Source organism: Theropithecus gelada, chromosome 13 (genome assembly GCF_003255815.1).
Source record: "Theropithecus gelada isolate Dixy chromosome 13, Tgel_1.0, whole genome shotgun sequence".
NCBI lineage: Eukaryota > Metazoa > Chordata > Mammalia > Primates > Cercopithecidae > Theropithecus > Theropithecus gelada.
The window spans coordinates 64,802,335-64,823,863 of NC_037681.1; the positions used below are offsets into that span (position 1 = coordinate 64,802,335).

At 35.5% G+C, this 21,529-nt stretch overlaps 1 protein-coding gene across 5 annotated transcripts in view; it reads right to left on the bottom strand.

Moving 5' to 3' along the window:
* The window catches only part of PREPL (prolyl endopeptidase like), a 52,743-nt gene that overhangs the window by 13,628 nt on the left and 17,586 nt on the right, over positions 1-21,529 (bottom strand). For all 5 annotated transcript variants that reach the window (XM_025354826.1, XM_025354823.1, XM_025354824.1 and 2 more), the window contains 7 exons: positions 14,810-14,932; positions 13,056-13,122; positions 12,290-12,496; positions 10,962-11,097; positions 7,029-7,245; positions 6,232-6,417; positions 376-573 (listed from right to left, as the gene is read on the bottom strand). In XM_025354826.1, the coding sequence (XP_025210611.1) occupies positions 376-573; positions 6,232-6,417; positions 7,029-7,245; positions 10,962-11,097; positions 12,290-12,496; positions 13,056-13,122; positions 14,810-14,884 (1,086 nt within the window). In that variant the 5' untranslated portion in view covers positions 14,885-14,932. The remainder of the gene's footprint in view (positions 1-375; positions 574-6,231; positions 6,418-7,028; positions 7,246-10,961; positions 11,098-12,289; positions 12,497-13,055; positions 13,123-14,809; positions 14,933-21,529) is intronic.

A 21,529-nucleotide genomic window follows, 5' to 3' on the forward strand; every position in this document is an offset into this window, starting at 1 on the left:
CTAGATGTAAGCTCCATGAGGGCAGGGACTGTATCAGTCTAGTTTACTCTAGCCATCTTCACAATTTTTACCATAACTACATACCAACTCTGACTATTAATTTTTTCTTAAAATCAACTTTAAAAAATCAGACATAAACAACATGTAAAATAAAAAGCTTGACATGCTATAAATTTTCTAATCCATGTTAAAACAAACATGAGTATTAACGTTAAAAAAAAATTCACATACCCCTAAAGTCATTTGAGTATTAACTATGGTCTAAGAAATCTACGTTAGGAAACCGTGCTAATGTAACTCCAACAATTGCATGGCATCTGGCAAACAGTATGCTTTCAGTAAATGGGAGCTGAAAATGAAGATTACAAGACCTACCTTGCTTTTGGCTTCTAGGCGTAAAACACGACTAGTCTTTGTGATTGGGTCTTCATGCCCAGTTTCCTCAAACAGTTTGCCTTCTGCAAACTTGTACGTGTAATATTTTGGGGGACGTATTGGAGAGCAGAGTTGAAAGGGGCAGTTCTTTGGGTCAGAATTTGTATCCATTATGAATCCACAGGCCCAAGGAGGGAGCTAAAGAAATAAAACAGCTATTTTTATTCTTTATTTAGGCCACCAAGTATCATTAATTAAATTTCTAAGTCTTCTCCAAACAAGATGATGTGGATATGTAGTTTACTTTTTGTTACCACATGATGCCTCATTCAAGGATTACTTTATCACAACAAAGTATATTTCAAATAAAAAACAAAACTGTACATTAATGACCAATAAAATAAGACAAACTGTAGGAAAATGATTTATCATGATTCTAGCTTTACATGAAATTGGCTTTAACATGAAAGTTTATTTTGGGGTATAAGCTTGGATAATAAAATAGTAAAATGGAAGAATAAGAGCAAATCAAATAGTAATTCCAGAACCTACCGACACTGCCAAGATCTCCATTCTCAAAGAACGTGAAATCCCTCACATGAGTGTGTTTTTCATAATTTACCCACCAGTTCTTACCCTGCTGCCTGGATAGCCACAGTGATGACAGTTATTATTTCAGGGCTATAAACGGGCTCAGCAGCATTAAGGCATTTGCAATTTGTTTCTAACTTTTAGCTCCTAGGCTAACCATTGTGCAGAACAAAACCTTTTCTGGCACATCCACTCCGAGAGACTCACAGCTATTATACTCAAAGTTCTTAACTTTAAGAAAAAAGGAAAGGAATCAAAATTTATTCTCTTAGAGCAGCAGGGTCCAGCTTCAAGCCTTCCACTAACATCCCTCTTACACCTTTTAAAGAACTCTGGTAAGCAGGTTGACAGAGTGTTAGAAATGGTACCGAGAGGCAGAATATTAAAAGAAAATTGCCTTTCTTTTCCTGAGTAATTGTAGAAAGAGCAAATTCCTTAGAAAATCAGAGGCACAGAAACATCACTGGTGGGCACTATTGAAAAAGGGCAGCCGGGGATTTGTGCATAAAGAGGATACCATTCCACCTGCAGCAACTACAGCCAGAGTTTACGTTCTCTAAGCAAATTTCTTCTTAATAGAAAAAAAAAATCTATTTTCATGAAACACATTAGTTGCAATCTCTAAAAGTTCCTAATGTATGCTTCTCACATTGAGGGTTGTTTTAAAGGATAACTTGTCTATTTAAATTTAAGCCATAACTGGAGAGTAAAATGTAAACAAAAATTGAGAAATCTGGTAGCAGTTATAAGCAAGCAAACTGAGACTTGAGAGGGGAAAAAAGGAAGCACTGCTACAAACCTCATAACCAGGCCTCAGAGTGAGGATACAAGGTTCCTTAGCCCATGGAAGCTCAAGTTTTTCTGCCCTTTGGTGAGACTTCAGGACAGTCTCTATGTGACCCATGTAGTAAGCTGTCTTAGCTTTAGACCAAGTGGTTGCAGTAAACCAAAAAGTATTTTTGGTGTTTTTCTAAAACTAATGGGACCAACGTTAATGTTTTAATCATAATAAAAACTGTTTCATGGCTATGGACTTTTAAAAGTTCATCCAGCTAATGCAGATATAAGTATTAACTAACTCAAGGATATCTTAAGTTAGTTTCCTATTGAGATAAGCCTGCAGTGTATCTGTGTGTATTAATGGACAGCACCAGAGAGTATGTAGGCCAGGAGAAAGGGAGACATTCCTTAGATACCTGACAGAAACAGGTTCAGTTTTAGCATTCTAACAGCAAACTATAGTTATTTCATCAAAAGAATGATTAAGACATACATGCCAAAAGAAAAGTGGCCTGAGTATGCAGACTCCTCCTCTAAATAAAACTGATGTTAGCATACAGCAAAAAACGTCCCAACTGGCCTCAATTAAATATCATAACTTCTTTTTGTGACCAAAAAAAAAAATACTTCCAGAAAATACTGATGGCATGATGACCAAGGATAGGAGGCGAGTATGTGAAGGGTTTTACATTTCTATTGCTAAGACAGAATTTATTTATTATTTAGAGACGGAGTCTTGCTCTTGCACCCAGGCTGGAATGCAGTGGCGTGATCTCGACTCACTGCAGCCTCCACTTTCCGGGTTCAAGCAACTCTCCTGCCTCAGCCTCCAGAATAGCTGGGACTATAGGCGCCTGCCACCATGCCTGGCTAGTTTTTGTATTTTTAGTATTTTTTGTATTTTTAGTAGAGACAAGGTTTTGCCATGTTGGCCAGGGTGGTCCTGAACTCCTGACCTCAGGTGATCCGCCTGCCTTGGTCTCCCGAAGTGCTGGGATTACAGGCTGAGATTGAATTTTAAAAGATCTTTTAGTCAAGTGCCCACTAGGCAGAGACATTACATATAGAAATATTTTATAATGTACTCACACTTTGGTTAAATATTTTGTCTTTTGTGTATGGCACTATCTGTGGAGATTAATTAATATTATCCAGGTTCATAAAACCGGTCTGAGCTATAAAATTCTCTTTATTATATACCAGGTACTAACCAGAAAGATCAAGTAATATTTAATTCCACTTGATGATGACTAGAACATTATACAAGTCATAATAGGTACTATCATTTGGGAAGGGTCAGAAAATGAAGAGATAGAAGATACAGAATAAATTAAAGGCATAATGTTTGTTCTAACGGAATTTAAAACCATGGAAACTGGTGCATATCTTTAAAATAAGAATACAAAAAATATAAAAGGTCATTATTTACTTAGAAGTCAAATCATATAGCAGAGTAAACTCCACATGACATTTCTAACTTTCCTGACATAGAATTTTGTTGTAACAAGTGCATTGCTAGAAATTATATATCCTCTCCCATTCCTATTCATACAGATTGAAATAAGAATAGATGCTCCACCAGTTTCCCAACTGAAAATGTCTAAATTTAGCACCAGTTAACATATAAATGGTTAGCCATAGGCAGAAGATGGAAAACTGGATCCCTTCCTTACATCATATATAAAAATCAACTCAAGATGAATTGAAGACTTAAATGTAAAATCTAAGACTATAAAAACCCTTGAAGAAAACCTAGGAAATATAATTCTAGACAAGGGCTAAGATTTTATGACAAAGATGCCAAAGCAATTGCAACAAAACCAAAAATTGGCAAATGGAAACTAAAGAGCTCCTGTACAACAAAATAAACTATCAACAGAGTAAACAGACAACCTACAGAATGGGAGGAAATATTCACAAATTATGCATCTGACAAAGGTCTAGTATCCAGAATTTATAAGGAACTTAAATTAACAAGCAAAACAGACAAAAACAGAAAAAAACCCCACCACCATAAAAAAGTGGGCAAAGGACATGAACAGACATTTTTAAAAGAAGACATACATGCAGCCAACAAGCATACGAAAACAATATGCTCAACATCACTAATCATTAGAGGAATGCAAATCAAAACCACATGAGATACCATCTCACATCAGTTAGCATGACTGTAGTTACAAAGTTAAAATATAACAGATGCTGGTGAGGCTGTAGAAAAAAGGGAAAGCTTATACACTGCTAGTGGAAATGTAAGTTCAGCCACTGTGGAAAGCAGTTTGGGAATTTCTCAAAGAATGTAAAACAGAACTATGATTTGACTCAGCAGTCCCATTATTGGGTATATAACCAAAGGAATACAAATCGCTCTACCATAAAGACACAGCACACATTATGTTCATCACAATAGCAAAGACATGGAATCAACCTAAATGTCCATCAGTGATAGACTGCATACAGAAAATGTGGTACAGATACACCACAGAATACTACACAGCCGTAAAAAAGAAAGAGATAATGTTCTTTGCAGCAACATGGATGAAGCTAGAGGCCATTATCCTAAGCAAGCCAACAGAGGAACAGAAAATCAAACACCACATGTTCTCACTTAAAAGTGGGAGCGAAACATTTGAGTCCATATAGACACAAAGAAGAGAGTAACAGACACTGGGGCCTATGTGAGGGTTAAAGGAGGGTGAGGACTGAAAAACTACCTATTGTGTACTATGCTTATTACCTGAGTGACAAAATAATAGGTATATTAAACCCCTGTGACACACAATTTATCTATTAAACCAACCTGCACATGTACCCCTGAAAGTAAAATAAAAGTTAAAAAAAAAGAAATATTATCTAAAATAATAATATTAAAATTTTAAAAATTAGCAAGTGAAAAGAAATACTTTGCACTCCAGCAGATGAAGACAATAAGGAAATACCATTTTGGTTTTAGGATACTTACATAGTGTCCTAAGAGACTGGACATTACATTTGATCTTCTGATTTTAGGGAGTAGCTGGAGAATTTCAGTTGTTTCAGGTCCTTGTTATATCTTATTTATACCAATAAAACAATCTCAAAACTAGCTTCCTGCCGCTTACTTCTTTTTCGTTTAGTGTATCCTAATATGGCTGTCACTCCTCAAACCATTCCCTTGCTCAAAAACTTCAAATGTTACCTTTCATAATTTATTAATAAATTCCTCAAATTGACACTCACGAAAAGTCAAATCATGGCTTCATCCCCTAGAAATGTATAGCGCTTTAATAAAACAGAACAATTAACAGTTCCCCAAACATTTTCTGAATGTCAGAGCATAGCGCTTCATTTGATGGCTTTCTCATCTTGGAATACCATCCCCTCTCCACCTGTCAAAATCCTATCTCTCCTCTTTGGTTTACTTCACATTCAACCAACTTTACCAAAAGCTTGCCTGGGCCTTCTTTCTCTAGTTTGAGCCCCACAGCACATTTTATGTTTTTGATATTACTTATTTAAATCCATGATATACTTGACCTTTGTGTACTAGTCTAATCTTATTAACTATATCCTCCTTAAGGCTAGGATATTCTACTTTAACAGCTTTCGACTCTATAATGCCCAATACAGTATTGTGCACATAAAAGTTCAATAAAAAGCCACTGAATTGATTGAAATTGCATTTTGACAGGAGTTTTAACAATACTGGAGTTAGGGACATATAAGTGGTCTATGCTGTTTGCTCATCAACTGGCTCAATAACTCTTTTCATATCAAACAAAATGGAAGCCATCCTCTTCCCTTCAGTGCCTACTACCTTAACTCACATGTTAATGCTGCTTTAAAACTAGGCAATAAGGTTGTCATTCACCAATTTTAGGAAGTTCACTTGTGAAGGCAGGTTATCTTTCCTGGTAGCCACAAGCAGTATCAACTAGTCAGCTTGCCAAGCAGTCTTGCCTCTATTACCCTTCTGTGCTGCTGTAGCGATCACTGCTACTCCTACATTGAAAGAAACCAAAGTTTGCTCACTGCATTCCCCGTGGATAAGAAAACTGGCAGAGAGAAGATGATGCAGACACAAGCATGTAGTGGCTAAAAACACAGTGGGTACCACTACTGTCCCTTTGGGGATGTGGGACAGGGGAGCAGCAGTCAGTTTTTAGGCACTAGTTACCAAGTTTGGCCTGAGTTATTGCTATACCTAAAGTTGTAGAGATATATGAGGCATAGAGAAATACAGAAAGAGAAATATTAGCACTTAACTCTACTTCTGAAGTCCATGCCATAAGACACTGTTTTAAGTAAAACTGCATAAAAAGCAAGATCCTCTAAGTAATTCTAAGATAACCCTCCTAAACCCAACAGTGAGTTTGCTAAATTCCATTTAAATTAAATTCCTTTTAAGAAAAAGAACACTGCTGCCACTATTCAAAATGTGATGTTCTGTTAAACTAAACTGCATATATATTTTGATTAATAGTATTAACTTCTGAAAATTAAACATACCTTTAGAGACCGAACTGAATCATCAGCCAGACCAATCACATTAACATAAAGGAGATTGCTGTGCTTCAGAAATAGAACACAGTGATCCTTAAACATGTCCAAGTCTATCACTTTTGTATTTCTCTTCATTGTAAAAAATAAATCCCAATTCATAATTGCAGGGGTATCAGCTGCTGTTCTCATTAGCTACATGGAACAAAGTTAGAAGACATACAGGTAAGAAAACATGAAGGCTACAGCATCCAGAGATGAAATCACTGAGAACTAGACCATACTAGTCCTCACTATTTTATGAAGAGCTGAAGGAACTAACTCTACATCAGGGATAAAATGTGACCATCACCATATGAATGAGTCCTGACTAGCCTGCTGGGTGGCGAGACAGTATGACCCAGTGCTTAGCCAACCACTGGACATTTGAGTGAGGGCATTGACAGCTAGCTGATTGACTACAGATACATCAGTGAGCTTAGCTGATACCAGCAGAAGAACTGCCTAGCTGAGATCAATCCAAATTGCCAACTCATAAAATCACGAGTTTATAAGTTTGCTCTTTTAAGCTACTAAGTTTGATTTTGATAACATAAACTCAGGACAGAATATGTTTTATTTACTAACTTTTTAGGCACAATGAAAATATGTAGAAGCATTAGCTCTAAGGGAAAAGTGGGATTGGTTATACATAGGAAGGTGGCATCAATTTATAAAACAGTGAGCTCTGGGAGCAAGAAATGTTGTTGATCAAAGTGTGATACTTCTTAACAGCCCAAATGGGAACAAGGAGCATCTAGGATTACCTTAAATTCTGTAGGCTCTCCAACATTAGTGAGAATGTATAATTCATCATCTCTGTGTTCAACATAGTAAAGGACCCCATGTATTCGCTTCTGAATAAGCACTGGTGGGTCCCAAGGGCTCAGGCCATCTATCAACCACACTTCAGAAGTAGTCTTGTTCATAATATTTATGGTGAGGAAACGACTATCTTTTGTAAGATAAAGGAAAACAAAGTAGCTAGAGAGAGAGAGAGAAACATGAGATCACAGTTTATTTCAGATGCATGCTACCTTGTTAAGGACAGTATCTCAGAGGTGGTCGGTATACATGTTGATTTACAATGCAGATAGGAAATAAAAATAATTCCTTAGTGAATATCACTTGTAACTTTAACAGTTAGCTATTATTTTTCTCATTTTCTCCTAAAGGGCATTCAAAATCATTTACTTCTAACATTTTATCATGAATGTTTTTCAAAAATACAGAAAAGTTGAAAAAACCATCTCAATTCCATCATTGCTAACACTTTGCTATATTTATTTTATCACATATCTATGCATCTATTAATCCATCTTTATTTGGATGCATTTCAAGGTAAACTACAGATGTCGTATCTCAATCACATGAGTAGATAATACAGCTTTTGCTGAGAAGAGGAGATAAAATTTCTATAGGAGACACAAATAGGGAATAAAAGAGACACGGAGTTATTTTTATTTTCTTCTTTCTCTGTATGCATCTTGGATTTTTTTTTTCCCTTTCTCCCAGTTTTTTCACAACAAAATAGAATAGGAAGAAAACCCCTCACAATCTTACTAATGTAACACATTTAAAACATTAACATAGCTATTTTACTTTTTTATATTTTTCCTTCTAAGGTATATTTATATTTCATGCATGTCTTTAAATAGATGTAATTATAATATAGATACAATTTTTGATTCTGTATTTCTTATTTCATATATCAATTTTCTCGCTACATGAGTTGAAAGTCTTTGTGATTACTATTTTTAATGGCTACCTAATATTATAACAGGTTTAATGGCTACCTAATATATGTGATAATTCTTAAAAATTTAGATTTTAGGCCGGGCGCGGTGGCTCAAGCCTGTAATCCCAGCACTTTGGGAGGCCGAGGCGGGTGGATCACGAGGTCAGCAGATCGAGACCATCCTGGCTAACATGGTGAAACCCCGTCTCTACTAAAAATACAAAAAAAAAACTAGCCGGGCGTGGTGGCGGGCGCCTGTAGTCCCAGCTACTCGGAGGCTGAGGCAGGAGAATGGCGTGAACCTGGGAGGCGGAGCTTGCAGTGAGCCGAGATCGCGCCACTGCACTCCAGCCTGGGTGACACAGCGCGAGACTCTGTCTCAAAAAAAAAAAAAAAAAAAAAAAAAAAAAAAAAAAAAAAAAAATTTAGATTTTAATATTTCATTATAATAAACAATATAACAAGGAACATATTCATGAAGATATTTTCCCCTTCCATGATCTTCAAAATTATTTTCCCAGGACAAATTTTTAGAAATGGAAATACTAATTTAATAATTAAGTGTATTTTTATGACTTGATGAATATAATCAAATAATATCCTAGAAGCACTATACTAACGTACTGGGTGGCTTTAAATGTTATATTTATAGTTTTCCTTATTATAAAAGTAATTTATACTGAAACTACTGAAAAATAGAATCCCAGTGTCCTCAAATAACAGCTGCTTATAGTTTGGTAAAATTTCTTCTGTATTGGATCACATTACCATGTTTATTTGTCAGTCGTTTGTCTTTTGTGAAATGTCTGTATCTATTTTAAACTTGGAATGTAGCTTAAATTATGAATATGTAAATAGTTCTTTATAAATTAAGAATATTGGCTGGGTGCAGTGGCTCACACCTGTAATCCCAGCACTTTGGGAGGCCAAAGCAGGCAGATCACCTGAGATCAGGAGTTCAAGACCACTCTGGCCAACATGGTGAAACCCCATCTCTACAAAAAATACAAAAGTTAGCCAGGTATGGTGGCAGGTGCCTGTAATCCCAGCTACCTGGTAGGCTGAGGCAGGAGAATCGCTTGAACCTGGGAGGCAGAGGTTGCAGTGAGCTGAGATCGCAACACTGCACTCTAGTCTGGGCAACAGAACGAGACTCCATTTCAAAAAAAAAAAAAAAAAAAAATTAAGAATATAAACTTGTCTTTTTGTTGAAAACACTTTCCTCCATTTTGTTACCTAGATTTTAACGATTTACAATAGTTTTTGTAGTTTTTGACTGGAGTTTAATATTTTAGGTAATCGAGACTGCTACTACCCTTTGTAATTTCTTATATTGATTTTATGTTTCAAAAATATTCCAACCAAGGTGAGTAAAAAGCTTATATTTTCATCTAATTAAAAAAATTATTTTTCTCAATGGATTCTTTAAATCCCTTAGGAATGTATGCTGACATATGCAATGATGAAAATTATTTTTTTCCAAGTAGTATTTCCCACTGCATTATAAAATAACACCCATTCGTTTTTCATTAGTTTGTGATGCCTTTTATCCTATAAATTTTCATATATACTAAGATCTGTTTTAGAGTTATTTATTCTAGGCTCTATTATTTGTCTATAAATTTTTATTATTTTTACTGTTATTGCTTTATATGCTTTAATATATAATTGTAGGGCAAGCCCCCTACCCTACTTTGCTCTTTATTTTCAACACTTTCTTTGCTGTTTTTATATATTTTTGTTTATATATATTTGATCACTATGTGATCAAATAGTTGGTAGATATGTGGTTACAAGAAGTGAGAACACAAGTGGCTCTAGGGTAAAATGTGTCTAAAAAATATAAGAAATGTAAAGAACTAGATGTTAATCTTTTTTCCAATTATTTCTATTGATACTTATTTTTAAATTTAAAATACATTTTCTCTATGATTATAAAAATAATAATAATGCTTATTACAAAAAGAAAAGTAGAAAAAAAACCATTGTTAGTGCTTTGGGTATATTTCCTTTCAATCTTCTAAAAAATGCATCTTTTTTCCTTGATATCCAATTGAAACCATAACATATATTCAATTTTTTCACCTAGCACAATAATACATTTTTTTTTTTTTTTTGAGACGGAGTCTCGCTCTGTCGCCCAGGCTGGAGTGCAGTGGCCAGATCTCGGCTCACTGCAAGCTCTGCCTCCCGGGTTCACGCCATTCTCCTGCCTCAGCCTCCCGAGTAGCTGGGACTACAGGCGCCCGCCACCTCGCCCGGCTAGTTTTTTGTATTTTTTAGTAGAGACGGGGTTTCACCGTGTTAGCCAGGATGGTCTCGATCTCCTGACCTTCGTGATCTGCCCGTCTCGGCCTCCCAAAGTGCTGGGATTACAGGCTTGAGCCACCGCGCCCGGCCAATAATACATTTTTGAATTTTAATTTATAATTTAGTAACAACACATACTTTAAATTCTTCTATATATTACTAAGAATTTAATGGTTAAAAGGTACTCAACAATCATCAGGAACAAGGGTAAAGTTTTAGTTTGAAAGAGAGATGCCTATCTAAGTATACCATTTATTTAAGCAATAGACACTGACTAAATAGCACTATACAAACCTGGCACCCTTATCAATTAATATGCTTATAAATTAACATGCGAAGGTAAAATAGACTCAGTCTGTTCACAATCTAGCAGTTCTAGGTCGTCATGAATTTACATGAATGAACTATGTTGTAATTCACAAAATCAATTTCAGTTTTTAATAAAATGGTGGTGACATATTTGTATTTACTCTGATTTTGAATATTACCAGACTCCAATTTTGAATACAAACAACTAATAAAAGAATGATCGTTTTAGCCTTATTATTCCTGGTTCCAACCAAAATAAACATTTTAAGTCAACCAAGGTCAGTACTTTAAATAACTGGAGAAATGTTCTGGAGAAAAAGATTTAATTATATTACTTTAGTACCTTGGGTCTTTTTCTGTGTAAAAACGTTCATTACGTTTGTTATCACCAAAAGTGGCTCGATATACGTCATGACAGCGAAGGTTCCTCTGGAAGGTGTAGAATAAAACATCTTCATCTTCCTCATCCTTTACCCATTCTGAAAGAAAATAATGAGAGAATTAAACATAATCAACTGCATACCATTTAAAAAAAAAAAGGCACAGCACATTCTAATTCTGAATGCCAATGAGAACATGTACAAGTTTATCCCTGGAAATCTAAATATTTGACAGTATCTAATCTGTGCTGTATATAAGCCAGAGAGCTTTCCTGAGAATAAACCACTACTACACCATTCCAAGGTTTCAAGTAGTTATCAGTCTCAGGGTACTCAAGTTTCTAAATAAGAGCTAAATGCTCAATATTTAGCAAATACATTGATAAAGTCACATTTGCTTTTAGGAGGTGAATTCCCTTTCAATCTACAACTTGAAACTGTAAGTGTGAAGAAATACTGCATCTTTCTCTCATGTGTAAACCACCTTCTCTGTCTGCTTTCAAGCCACAGGATATCTCCAACTGCCAAACACAATTTTACGCTGATTCTTGATCCCACCAGAAGCTGTCAACAGAAGTTTGCACACAATTACATCATGACTGCCACCTGGCTGACAGTGATTGTAAATCATTGTATAATATGCACCGTGATTTCACAAGTTAAAATGTACACAATATATGTCTTAGAATTCAATAGTTAGGGTATAATTTCAATTCACTGCAATAAAATTTAAACAATGGAGAAAATGATGGCAGAATATGAAAAGAGAGGACAAAATGTAACATATGTACCACTAGATGCTAAATTTAAAGTTAGTTCTATTACTAAAAATGTCACAGCTTCCATTGATAAATAGGTTAGTTTAACACATACCAAGTTCTTTGGGCAGTGACTTTGGGCAATTTGCTATTAACAGTTCTATAAAATAACATGAAATTGAAAAAATATATTCAAGCTTAAAGTTGAATAAAATATTAAGATGCGACTTACGTGTAAAAATTTATTCTAGATAATAATTTGGCAAAGAATTACTGATAAATCAAAATGTATTGTACGACATGGACTCTAATTATAACTCTTTCAAAAACACGAGTATTTCAAAATTACCCATCTAGATATATAGTTAAATAAGGCAAGGTTTCCTGAATAAGAGGTACATAAGAAGATGTATAGTGCACAGGGATATGTGGATCAGGCATTCACCTTCTCCCTCACTCACATGGGCCAAAAAAAATGTTTCAAAAGTGTTACTGTTGCCTTTCAACAGAGAACTATTTGGTTGGTGGCTTACCAAAACTGGACACATTTGGGAAAGAAGCTTCCATTACAGGCTGATCGCTGAGCTTTATAATTACACAGGTAGATGCTTCAGAATCCTCAGTTCTTATCTTGGCAGCCACATATTTTTCATCTGGAGCAACTCTGATACAATCAATGAAGGGCTGGTCTAACTTAAGTTCCTCCAAATTGAATAAAACTTCATAATTATCATTGTCTGCTGCATAAAGAAAAATATGAAAGTGATACTTTCACAGGATGTACTTTAAAAAATTAAAACTGTATTTTAATGTTTTAAATTAGAATTCCCATTCTGTAAGAGATCATATCCTAGCTTCTTTCAACAATGGCAGCTTAACTTGCACATAAACTGACAATAAGTTATTTAATATTACCTTATTCTATTCAATATTATTCCATGCATCAACCTATGAGACATTATTTGATATTGTTATAGTCTAGTTTAGTATTTACAGACCATACAGAATCTAGAAAGTAAGTGAATATAAATGACAATCAATAATATATGTCAAGTGCCTAGCATAGTACCTAAGACACAGCAGATGCTCAAAAAATGCTAGATGCCATCTCCATTCTCCCTGCCAAAGCTTCTGAGTCTGTATCTTACACAAACCCAGAGATTAAAAACTAGTCATTTAAATAAATTCAGAAATAATCTTTAAAAAAATCTTTTCTCTATCTTTGAGAAACTAGTAAATTTCCTATAAAAATATGAAATCTGAAAATTAGAGCATGTAAAAAGAAAAACTGTGGTGTACCTTCTTCATCTTTGGAACGAACCAAGCAACAACCTTCTTGGTAATAAACAAAACCACCATGTTTAACCTGATGATAAAAGAAACATGCAATTTACTTAAAACCAATTTAATTAACCTTTTAATGGTCTGACTATTCAAGATGAAGATGAAATGAGGCCTCTTACAAAAACAGACCTGTTGAAGTATGTGAATAAATACATATGAAATATAAAATTGACCATTTTTACAATATAGTTGATAAGATATGGTTTTCATATGTTCATGACCACTAGCGGGGTTTTTAATAGATAAACAAGAGGCAATAAAGAAAAGGTATAACAAAATCTATTAGTTCTCACAATTGTACAAACCACTTCTGCTATATTTTAGAAACATCTGATACCTGTACAGTGGGGGTCAATTAACAGAAATCAAGTGGCATCTTTAAGATAATCCAAAATGATGCAGATGAGGAAACTGTGGCTCAGACTAGCCTGAAAACCCAGTCAATAACTTTCTGAGACTCTTTCCTTTAAAATATGCTGTCACCAACAACTATACACAGTCTTGATTTAACACAAACTATTTCATCTGCTGTAGGGTGACAAATACAATTTGAAATTGAGAGAATGAATATTACCAAAATTTAAAGAGTGTTCTTGTCTAATGCCTACGTATTAAATGTAATTGATTGGTTGATACGATTTCAGTGGCTTACAACACATTTATTATCTGTTAGCGGCATAATTTGAACCTGGAGTTCCTTATTCTTAACCTACTATTTCTATTCTATTATGTATGTGATTTTCACCTATTGTGGTTCTATTTTCCAATCGTATTGAAAATTCAATTCATTTCTTTCTTTCTTTTTTTATTTTTTTTGAGACAGAGTCTTGCTCTGTCGCCCAGGCTGGAGTGCAGTGGTGCAATCTCAGCTCACTGCAACCTCTGCATCCTGAGTTCAAGCGATTCTCCTGCCTCAGCCTCCCGAGTGACTAGGACTACAGGCACCCGCCACCATGCCCAGCTAAGTTTTGTATTTTTAGTAGAGATGGGGTTTCACCATGTTGGCTAGGCTAGTCTTGAACTCCTGACCTCAGGTGATCTGCCCACCTTGACCTCCCGAAGTGCTGGGATTACAGGCGTAAGCCACTGAGCGCCGGCCCTCAATTCATTTTGATTGAATATTTATGATTGTGATAACCATAAAATGGTTAAACAGATACTTGGCTTTCATGGTATTATACTACTTAAAGTGAATTCCTTTTATTAAAAAATTTAGACAAAACAATCAAGTAATTTTCAAATAATAACAAAGTATGAACTAGTTTCATTTGAACTTCTCCTTAGAATCATTAAAAAATTCTTAAATCAGGGCTGGGCATGGCAGCTCACACCTATAATCTCAGCACTTTGGGAGGCCGAGGTGGGAGGGTTCCTTGAGCCTAGGAGTTCAAGATCAGCTTGGACAACATAGTGAGACCCTGTCTCTTAATTTTTTTTTTTTTCAATCAGAACTGATTGTTTGCAAAAACCAGAATATATTACAGTTGAAAATTCATCTTAGTTTCGATCATTACATTTATTGAAAGATGTAAAGGATCACATTGTGTGATCACAATCTGTGAAGTCTTTGCTTTTTAAGTTTTTCAGCACATTTTAAAGGCCAAAAGTAGTATAATCTTGATGTAGATTATGTCTCTAAACCACAAGGTATCTCATTTGCATCGATTGGTAATATAAAAAAATTTTTTTAAAGACATGAGATATCTTACTTCCACATTGATGATTTCATATTCTTCTTGTGGCTGTGTTTCTAATTTTGTTCTCACTTTTTCAAATGCATCCATGTTTTCTGGAAGGGGTTTTTCGTTTTCTTGTTTAACAGGCTGAAGATCCTGGAAAAAGTTTTGTTATGATCAAAATATTTCAAACTAGGGGAAAAAAACTTTTGCTTTTTAAAGATAAGGTCTATGGTATAGACCTAATATTGTACAAAAAATAAATAAGATTAAATAGTATGCATTTCACAGATTTTAAATGTTCTTTCCTAGGCTCATCAATAAAAAGTCTTTTTCATTAAAAAAAGTAAACAAAGGAAATAAGATAGACATTTGATGGTTATACTATTATTTTAGATGAGTAAGTCTTTAAGCAGCAGGAATACTAAGAAGCTCAGAAAAATGTTCAGAAATACTATGGGGAAAATTTATACACAATTAAGGAGAAAATAAAATTCCATTAACTTTTACATATTTAATAGGAAAGTCAGGTAGATAACAAAATATTTGGAGTTTTATAAGTACTGAAGTACCTCCTAAAGGAAGGGAAATATCAAAGAAGTGGAAGACATTATCATTACTAGTAAATGTTCACTATTATTTTATTCACAGCCAGAGTGGTAAGAAATAGTTTCCTACTTCATTAACTATAATTTTTTACTTTTTAAATTTTTAAAATTTAAATGGGTCTGAGAACCAAGGGATATAATTTTCTTTTCTTGTGGGAATAACTAACTCCCAAAACAGAACTGTTTATCAAATCAAAAAGTGAACTGGCGAGGCGCAGTGGCTCACGCCTGTAACCCCAGCACTTTGGGAGGCCAAGGAGAATGGATCACTTGAGCCCAGGAATTCAAGACCAGCCTGGGCAACATGGTGAGACCCCATCTCTATAAAAAATACAAAAAAATTTAGCCAGGTGTGATGGCACATGCCTGTAGTCCCAGCTACTTCGGAAGCTGAGGTGGGAGGGATCACCTGAGCCCGGGAGGTCGAGGCTGCAGTGAGGCGTGATCATGCCATTGCACTCCAGCATGCAGAGTGAGACCCTGTCTCAAAAAAAAAAAAAAAAAAAAAAGAGGAATTAATGCCTAATGAAACAGAGCTCCTTTTACAGTTTCTTTAAGGAAAAATAGTATGTTCACTTTATGAAAGGAAGAACCAGGAAAAATAATACAAAATTAATGAACATGAGTGGAGATATAGATGAAAGCTAAACAAGCATTCACTGTGTCTTATCAAGAGTGACTAATAAGCTAAGAGCTTTATTTGAGTTCTGGTAAGCAAATAAATATCATATAAATCATTACAACTTGGATAAAGCAAAACTTCAGTTTTCAAATTTAAAAACTGTTCAATAATTCAACATTCCAATGATTTGCCTTGTTTAAGCAAAAGAATTCTGGCCAAGATTTTTTACTTCAGCTCTCTGCCAAAGATGACAATTGTACAGTGATTTGTACAGAGTGGGGACTTAAGTCTTTGGTAAAGACCTCCAACAGCTGGAAAGTATTTATTGCATAAATATGTCCAAGATACTTTACCAACATTGTAGAGAATGTAAGCTATAAATATAGTTTATATTACAAAGAGTGTACAATCTAAAATTAAACACAAGAATATAACAGAAAAATCACCAAAATAAATTAAATGGAAAATAATCATTTTCACAAAGGTTTTCCTTTTAGATTTTTTTGGGATACATTATTATTTGAATTAGATTAAAATTAGCAATAATGGTTGTTATGATAGTCTCAATCATTTAGCCTCTACTTACAATCATATAATATTCTGAATTTTTTTTAAGAGACACGGTCTCACTATGTTGCCCAGGCTGGACTCAAACTCCCGGGCTCAAGCAATCTTCCTGCCTCAGCCTCCCAAGTAGATGGGACTATAGGTGTGTGCCACCTCATTCCATACAGTTAATTTTTTGAGTAATTATTCAAAGATTAAATACTGGAAGCTTATATTTTTATTTTTCATTCATTTTTTAAAGCATTGCTACAAAATCTATGGTTGATCTTTAAAGTGGTGAGACATGATATCTATATCAATAATCCCCTCATATCACCATCATAAGTCAGAAGATGACTAGAAATCTACACTGAAACTGTAAAATAGCAATAGGAGCTGCCTTTGCATTTCTAGATTCGGGATTGTCTGTTCTGTAATCTCCATTAAAACTTTTGAAGTAGAGTCAGGATTATCTCTTTACTACCCTGTAGCTTTTAGCACATTCTAGGTCATGGAGCTGGGTTCTGTCACTTTTAAATACTCATTCTTACTGACAGCCATAGCCAACACAGAGCCAAAAGCAACAGAGCGGGCTCCAAAATCCATCTTCTTAACTTTACATTCCTGATTAACATTTTTTCTGTCATAAATCCAAATAAACTGAGCTTATCTGAACCAAAATAACTCAGAGAGCAATAGGATTTTTGACTGCCTTAATGAAATTCAAGCAGAACTCAACAGCTTTCTACGTAACTCTTCCAAAGGAATTACTTCCATGGAAACTGATATTTTATATAATATTCATTAAGTACTCCAAGTTACTTTTGGTTTTTGTTCTGTCCCAAGGACACCTGCTAAGTGTTTTAAGCTTTCATTTCAATTTCAGCTAGCAATATCATTAGGGTACACAGCTAAAGCCATCCATTTTAGCCAGGTATCTTAATACTTTAAGCAGTCCAGTTGTTTCAAAGGCATATACTACCCCCCAATGGAGCTGAGGTAAGGATGGCTTTACCTTCAGATTTTAAGAAGGTTACTGGTACACTATCACTCCATTACTGGTAAAAAGAAGCACTCCTTCCCACTTCCCAAGTGGCCCACCGCTAAATCATTTTAACAATGAAAGCTGTTATAAAATAGGAGAATGTTATGTGTTAACTTTATCCTGGCAAAGATGCTGAACTCTAAAGACAGAAAAATGGTGAAGTAGAAAGACAATGGACAGCCCTTCAGTAAAGACTAATTAGCCATTAGTAATATGGCTAATTCTAAGGCTAGGGCAAGGAGAAAATACATGGTAGGTTTGGGAAATCTTATGCCAGAAAATAAGGAGTGCTCAAAGTTTAATGGAGACATGTCAAAAGAATACAAGTGTCAACTGAAGGAGTTTCTATTGGCCATATTTTGGACAATTTGAGCATCAAAAAGAATAATAAATAATAAACAAATAATACATTGAAAAAACAGAAATCCACAGCAATTGAAAAACAGAATGCATATTGCATTTCAATTTAGGAAAAACAGAAAAAGAGTAAATCTTAAGGAAGTAGAAGAAAGGAAAGAAAAATAATTTTTGAAATTAAATTGATAACAAAGATAATCAAATTAAAAGTTGGTTTAGAAACCTATTAAAAACAATGCAAAACTGATAGTCACTAACTCTTTTTTTTTTTTTTTTTTTTTGAGACGGAGTCTCGCTCTGTCGCCCGGGCTGGAGTGCAGTGGCCGGATCTCAGCTCACTGCAAGCTCCGCCTCCCGGGTTCACGCCATTCTTCTGCCTCAGCCTCCCGAGTAGCTGGGACTACAGGCGCCCGCCACCTCGCCCGGCTAGTTTTTTTTGTATTTTTTAGCAGAGATGGGGTTTCACGGTGTTCGCCAGGATGGTCTCGATCTCCTGACCTCGTGATCCGCCCATCTCGGCCTCCCAAAGTGCTGGGATTACAGGCGTGAGCCACCGCGCCCGGCCAGTCACTAACTCTTAAAGAAATTAAATGGTAATTAAGTGTCCCCTTCTTGAAAGAGACACCAAGCGCAGATGCAGAAAGGTAGCTTTCTTGGATCTTCAAGAAACAGCTAATCTTTTCATATGTCAACTATTTAAGAAAATAGTAAAAGAAGTAAAACTACTCATTTTATTACGCTAATATAACCTTGACATCAAAATTAGACAATGATGATACGAGACAATTAAAAAATCAATCTTATTCTAAAATAAAATGTGATAAAATCAATTAATTTTAAAAAGCACAAAATAAAAACAGTAATAGTAATACTTATTAAACTTTATGTGACCAAGAAGGATTTTTTTCCTAAGAATGAAAGGATGGTCCAACATCAGAAAAAAATCTATCAATGTAATCTAACACAAATAAAGGAGATAAATCTTAGAGCCATTTTCAATAAATGCAGGGAAAAAATAAAAAATAATCACCATGCTTTAAAAAAATGATAAAACCTTAAATTAGGAATTGAGAGGAACTTCCCTGACTTAATAGTTTCTGTCAGTTATCTTACACAGAAATATACTAAATCTGTAATCAAAATGCCTGAAATCAATTCATATTAGCATACATGGTATTTAGCAACCATGAAACAGCAACGAGATTTCCAAAATTTTAATTATATTCATGTAAAATAACTAATTGTATTTGCTGTTAACTCATTTTGTTTTTTAAAAGCAACTGTTAAATGAAGGAAACTTGTTCCTTTCATCTTCTGCCTCCAATTCTTCTCCTTACCCCCTTCCCTAGAGCCCAGACTTTTGCCCTTCTTATGCCACTGACTGCTCCTGTCAAGGTCACTGAATGGCCACCACATTGCAAAGTGCAAAAGTTAATTTTCAGTATTCATATTACTTGACCTATTAGCATCATGATACAACTGATCACTTCCTCCTCTTAAAAACACTTTTCTTTACTTGGCTTCCAGGACACCTCATTCTCCTTGTTTTCCTCTTATTTCACTAGCCTTTCCTTCTCGGTATCTTTAGCTGGCTCCTTCTCAACTCCCTGGCTTTTTTTTTTTTTTTTTTTTTGAGACAGGAGTTTTGCTCTTATTGCCCAGGCTGGAGTGCAATGGCGCAATTTCGGTTCACTGCAACCTCCGCCTCCTGGGTTCAAGCGATTCTCCTGCCTCAGCCTCCCGAGTGGCTGGGATTACAGGCACTTGCCACCATGCCGGCTAATTTTTTTTTTTTTTTTGTATTTTTAGTAGAGATGGGGTTTCACTATGTTGGCCAGGCTGGTTTCAAACTCCTGACCTCAGGTGATCCACCTGCCTCAGCCTCCCGAAGTGCTGGGATTACAGGCGTGAGCCACCGGGCCTGGCATCTCCCTGGCTTTTTAACACTGGCAGGGCTCAGTTCCTGCACTAAGCGCTTCTCTTCTTTGCAGTCTGCACTAATTCCCTTGGTGATCTCATCCAGTCATGACCTTAAATACTATTTATATCCTGAGGACTCTCAAATTTACAGCTGTAGCCTGAACAACTCTGAACAAGTTGAACTTGTATATCCAACTGACTACCCAACATTTCTACTCAGATGTCTGATATGCCAAAAAATGTCCAAATCTGAACTTTAAATCTCCCCATATATCCCCTGCCCTATTAAAAAACAAACAAACAACAACAATAAAAACCCTGTTCTCCAGGCAATCTTTCCAATTTACATAAACGACAAATCTGTACTCCCAGTTACTCAGGCTTAAAAGCATTAGAGTTGGCTTTGTCTTTTTCTCTTGCCACAAACAAGTGGTCTGCTAAACCCTGTCAATTCTACTTTCAACATATATCTAGAATCTGACCACTTCTCACACTTGGACTGGACTACTCGGCTAGTACCGTCATCATTTCTCCCTTGGATTACTGCAAAAGCCCAAAGTTTTCTCTGCTTCTGCACTTGCCTCCCAGTCTATTTTCAACAAAGGTGCTTATGTGAGCCTAAAGTCAGATTACGTTACTCCACTGAAAACCCTCCAATGGTTTCCCATCTTGCTCAAGAGGAAAAGCAAAAATTCTTACAATGGTCTACAAAGTCCTAAAGAATCTTGTCCCATTACATTGCTGATCTAATCTACTACTACACGCCAAGCCCACTTATTCCAGTTAATCCATACTTGATGTTTCTTGAACATATCAAGCTTGCTCCCATATCAGTTTCTTAGAACTTAGGCCCTATGCCCAAATATCTCCTTAAAGCTATTGCTCAAAAGTCATCTTCTAAGTTAGCTCTTTCCTAACCATTTTACTAAAATAACACCCCTCCCTATCCCCACACTGCCTATTCATATCTTCCCTTTTTTTTTTTCTTCTTCTTCACCATACCTATCACTTCTGACATATTTTGTATTTCATTCATGTAATACTTTTTATTTTTTTGAGAGATGAGGTCTCGCTGTGTCACCTCAGTTGGAGTGCTGTGATCTGGGCTCATTGCAACCTCTGCCTCCTGGGCTCAAGCAATCAATCCTTGACCTCAGCCTCTCAAGTAGCTGGCTAGGACTACAGGTGCTACCATGCCCAGCTAATTTTTGCATTTTTTGTAGAGACAGGGTTTTGCCATGTTGCCCAGGCTGTTCTTGAACTCCTGGGCTCAAGCAATGAGCCCACCTCAGCCTCCCAAAGTGTATTACAGGTATGACCCATTGTACCTTATCTTGTTCATTTAATTCTTTACTCTTTCTCTCTTCCTTTCTCAAGTAGAACGGTAAGCTTCACGAAAGCAGGGATTTTTGTTTATTTTGTTCAGTGTTATATCTCCAATGCCTAGAATGGTGCATAGTAGGTGTTCAACAAATATTTGCTGAGTTGAATAAAATTCAGACAGCACAAAACATAAAATGAAAAAAACAAAAGACATCATAAAGTGAAAAGAAATATTAATAGGACAAACATGGAGAAGATATCTACAGCACATGTGAAAGACAAAGGACATGTAACGAAATCTTATGAATCAGTAAGAAAAGGATAAACAATTA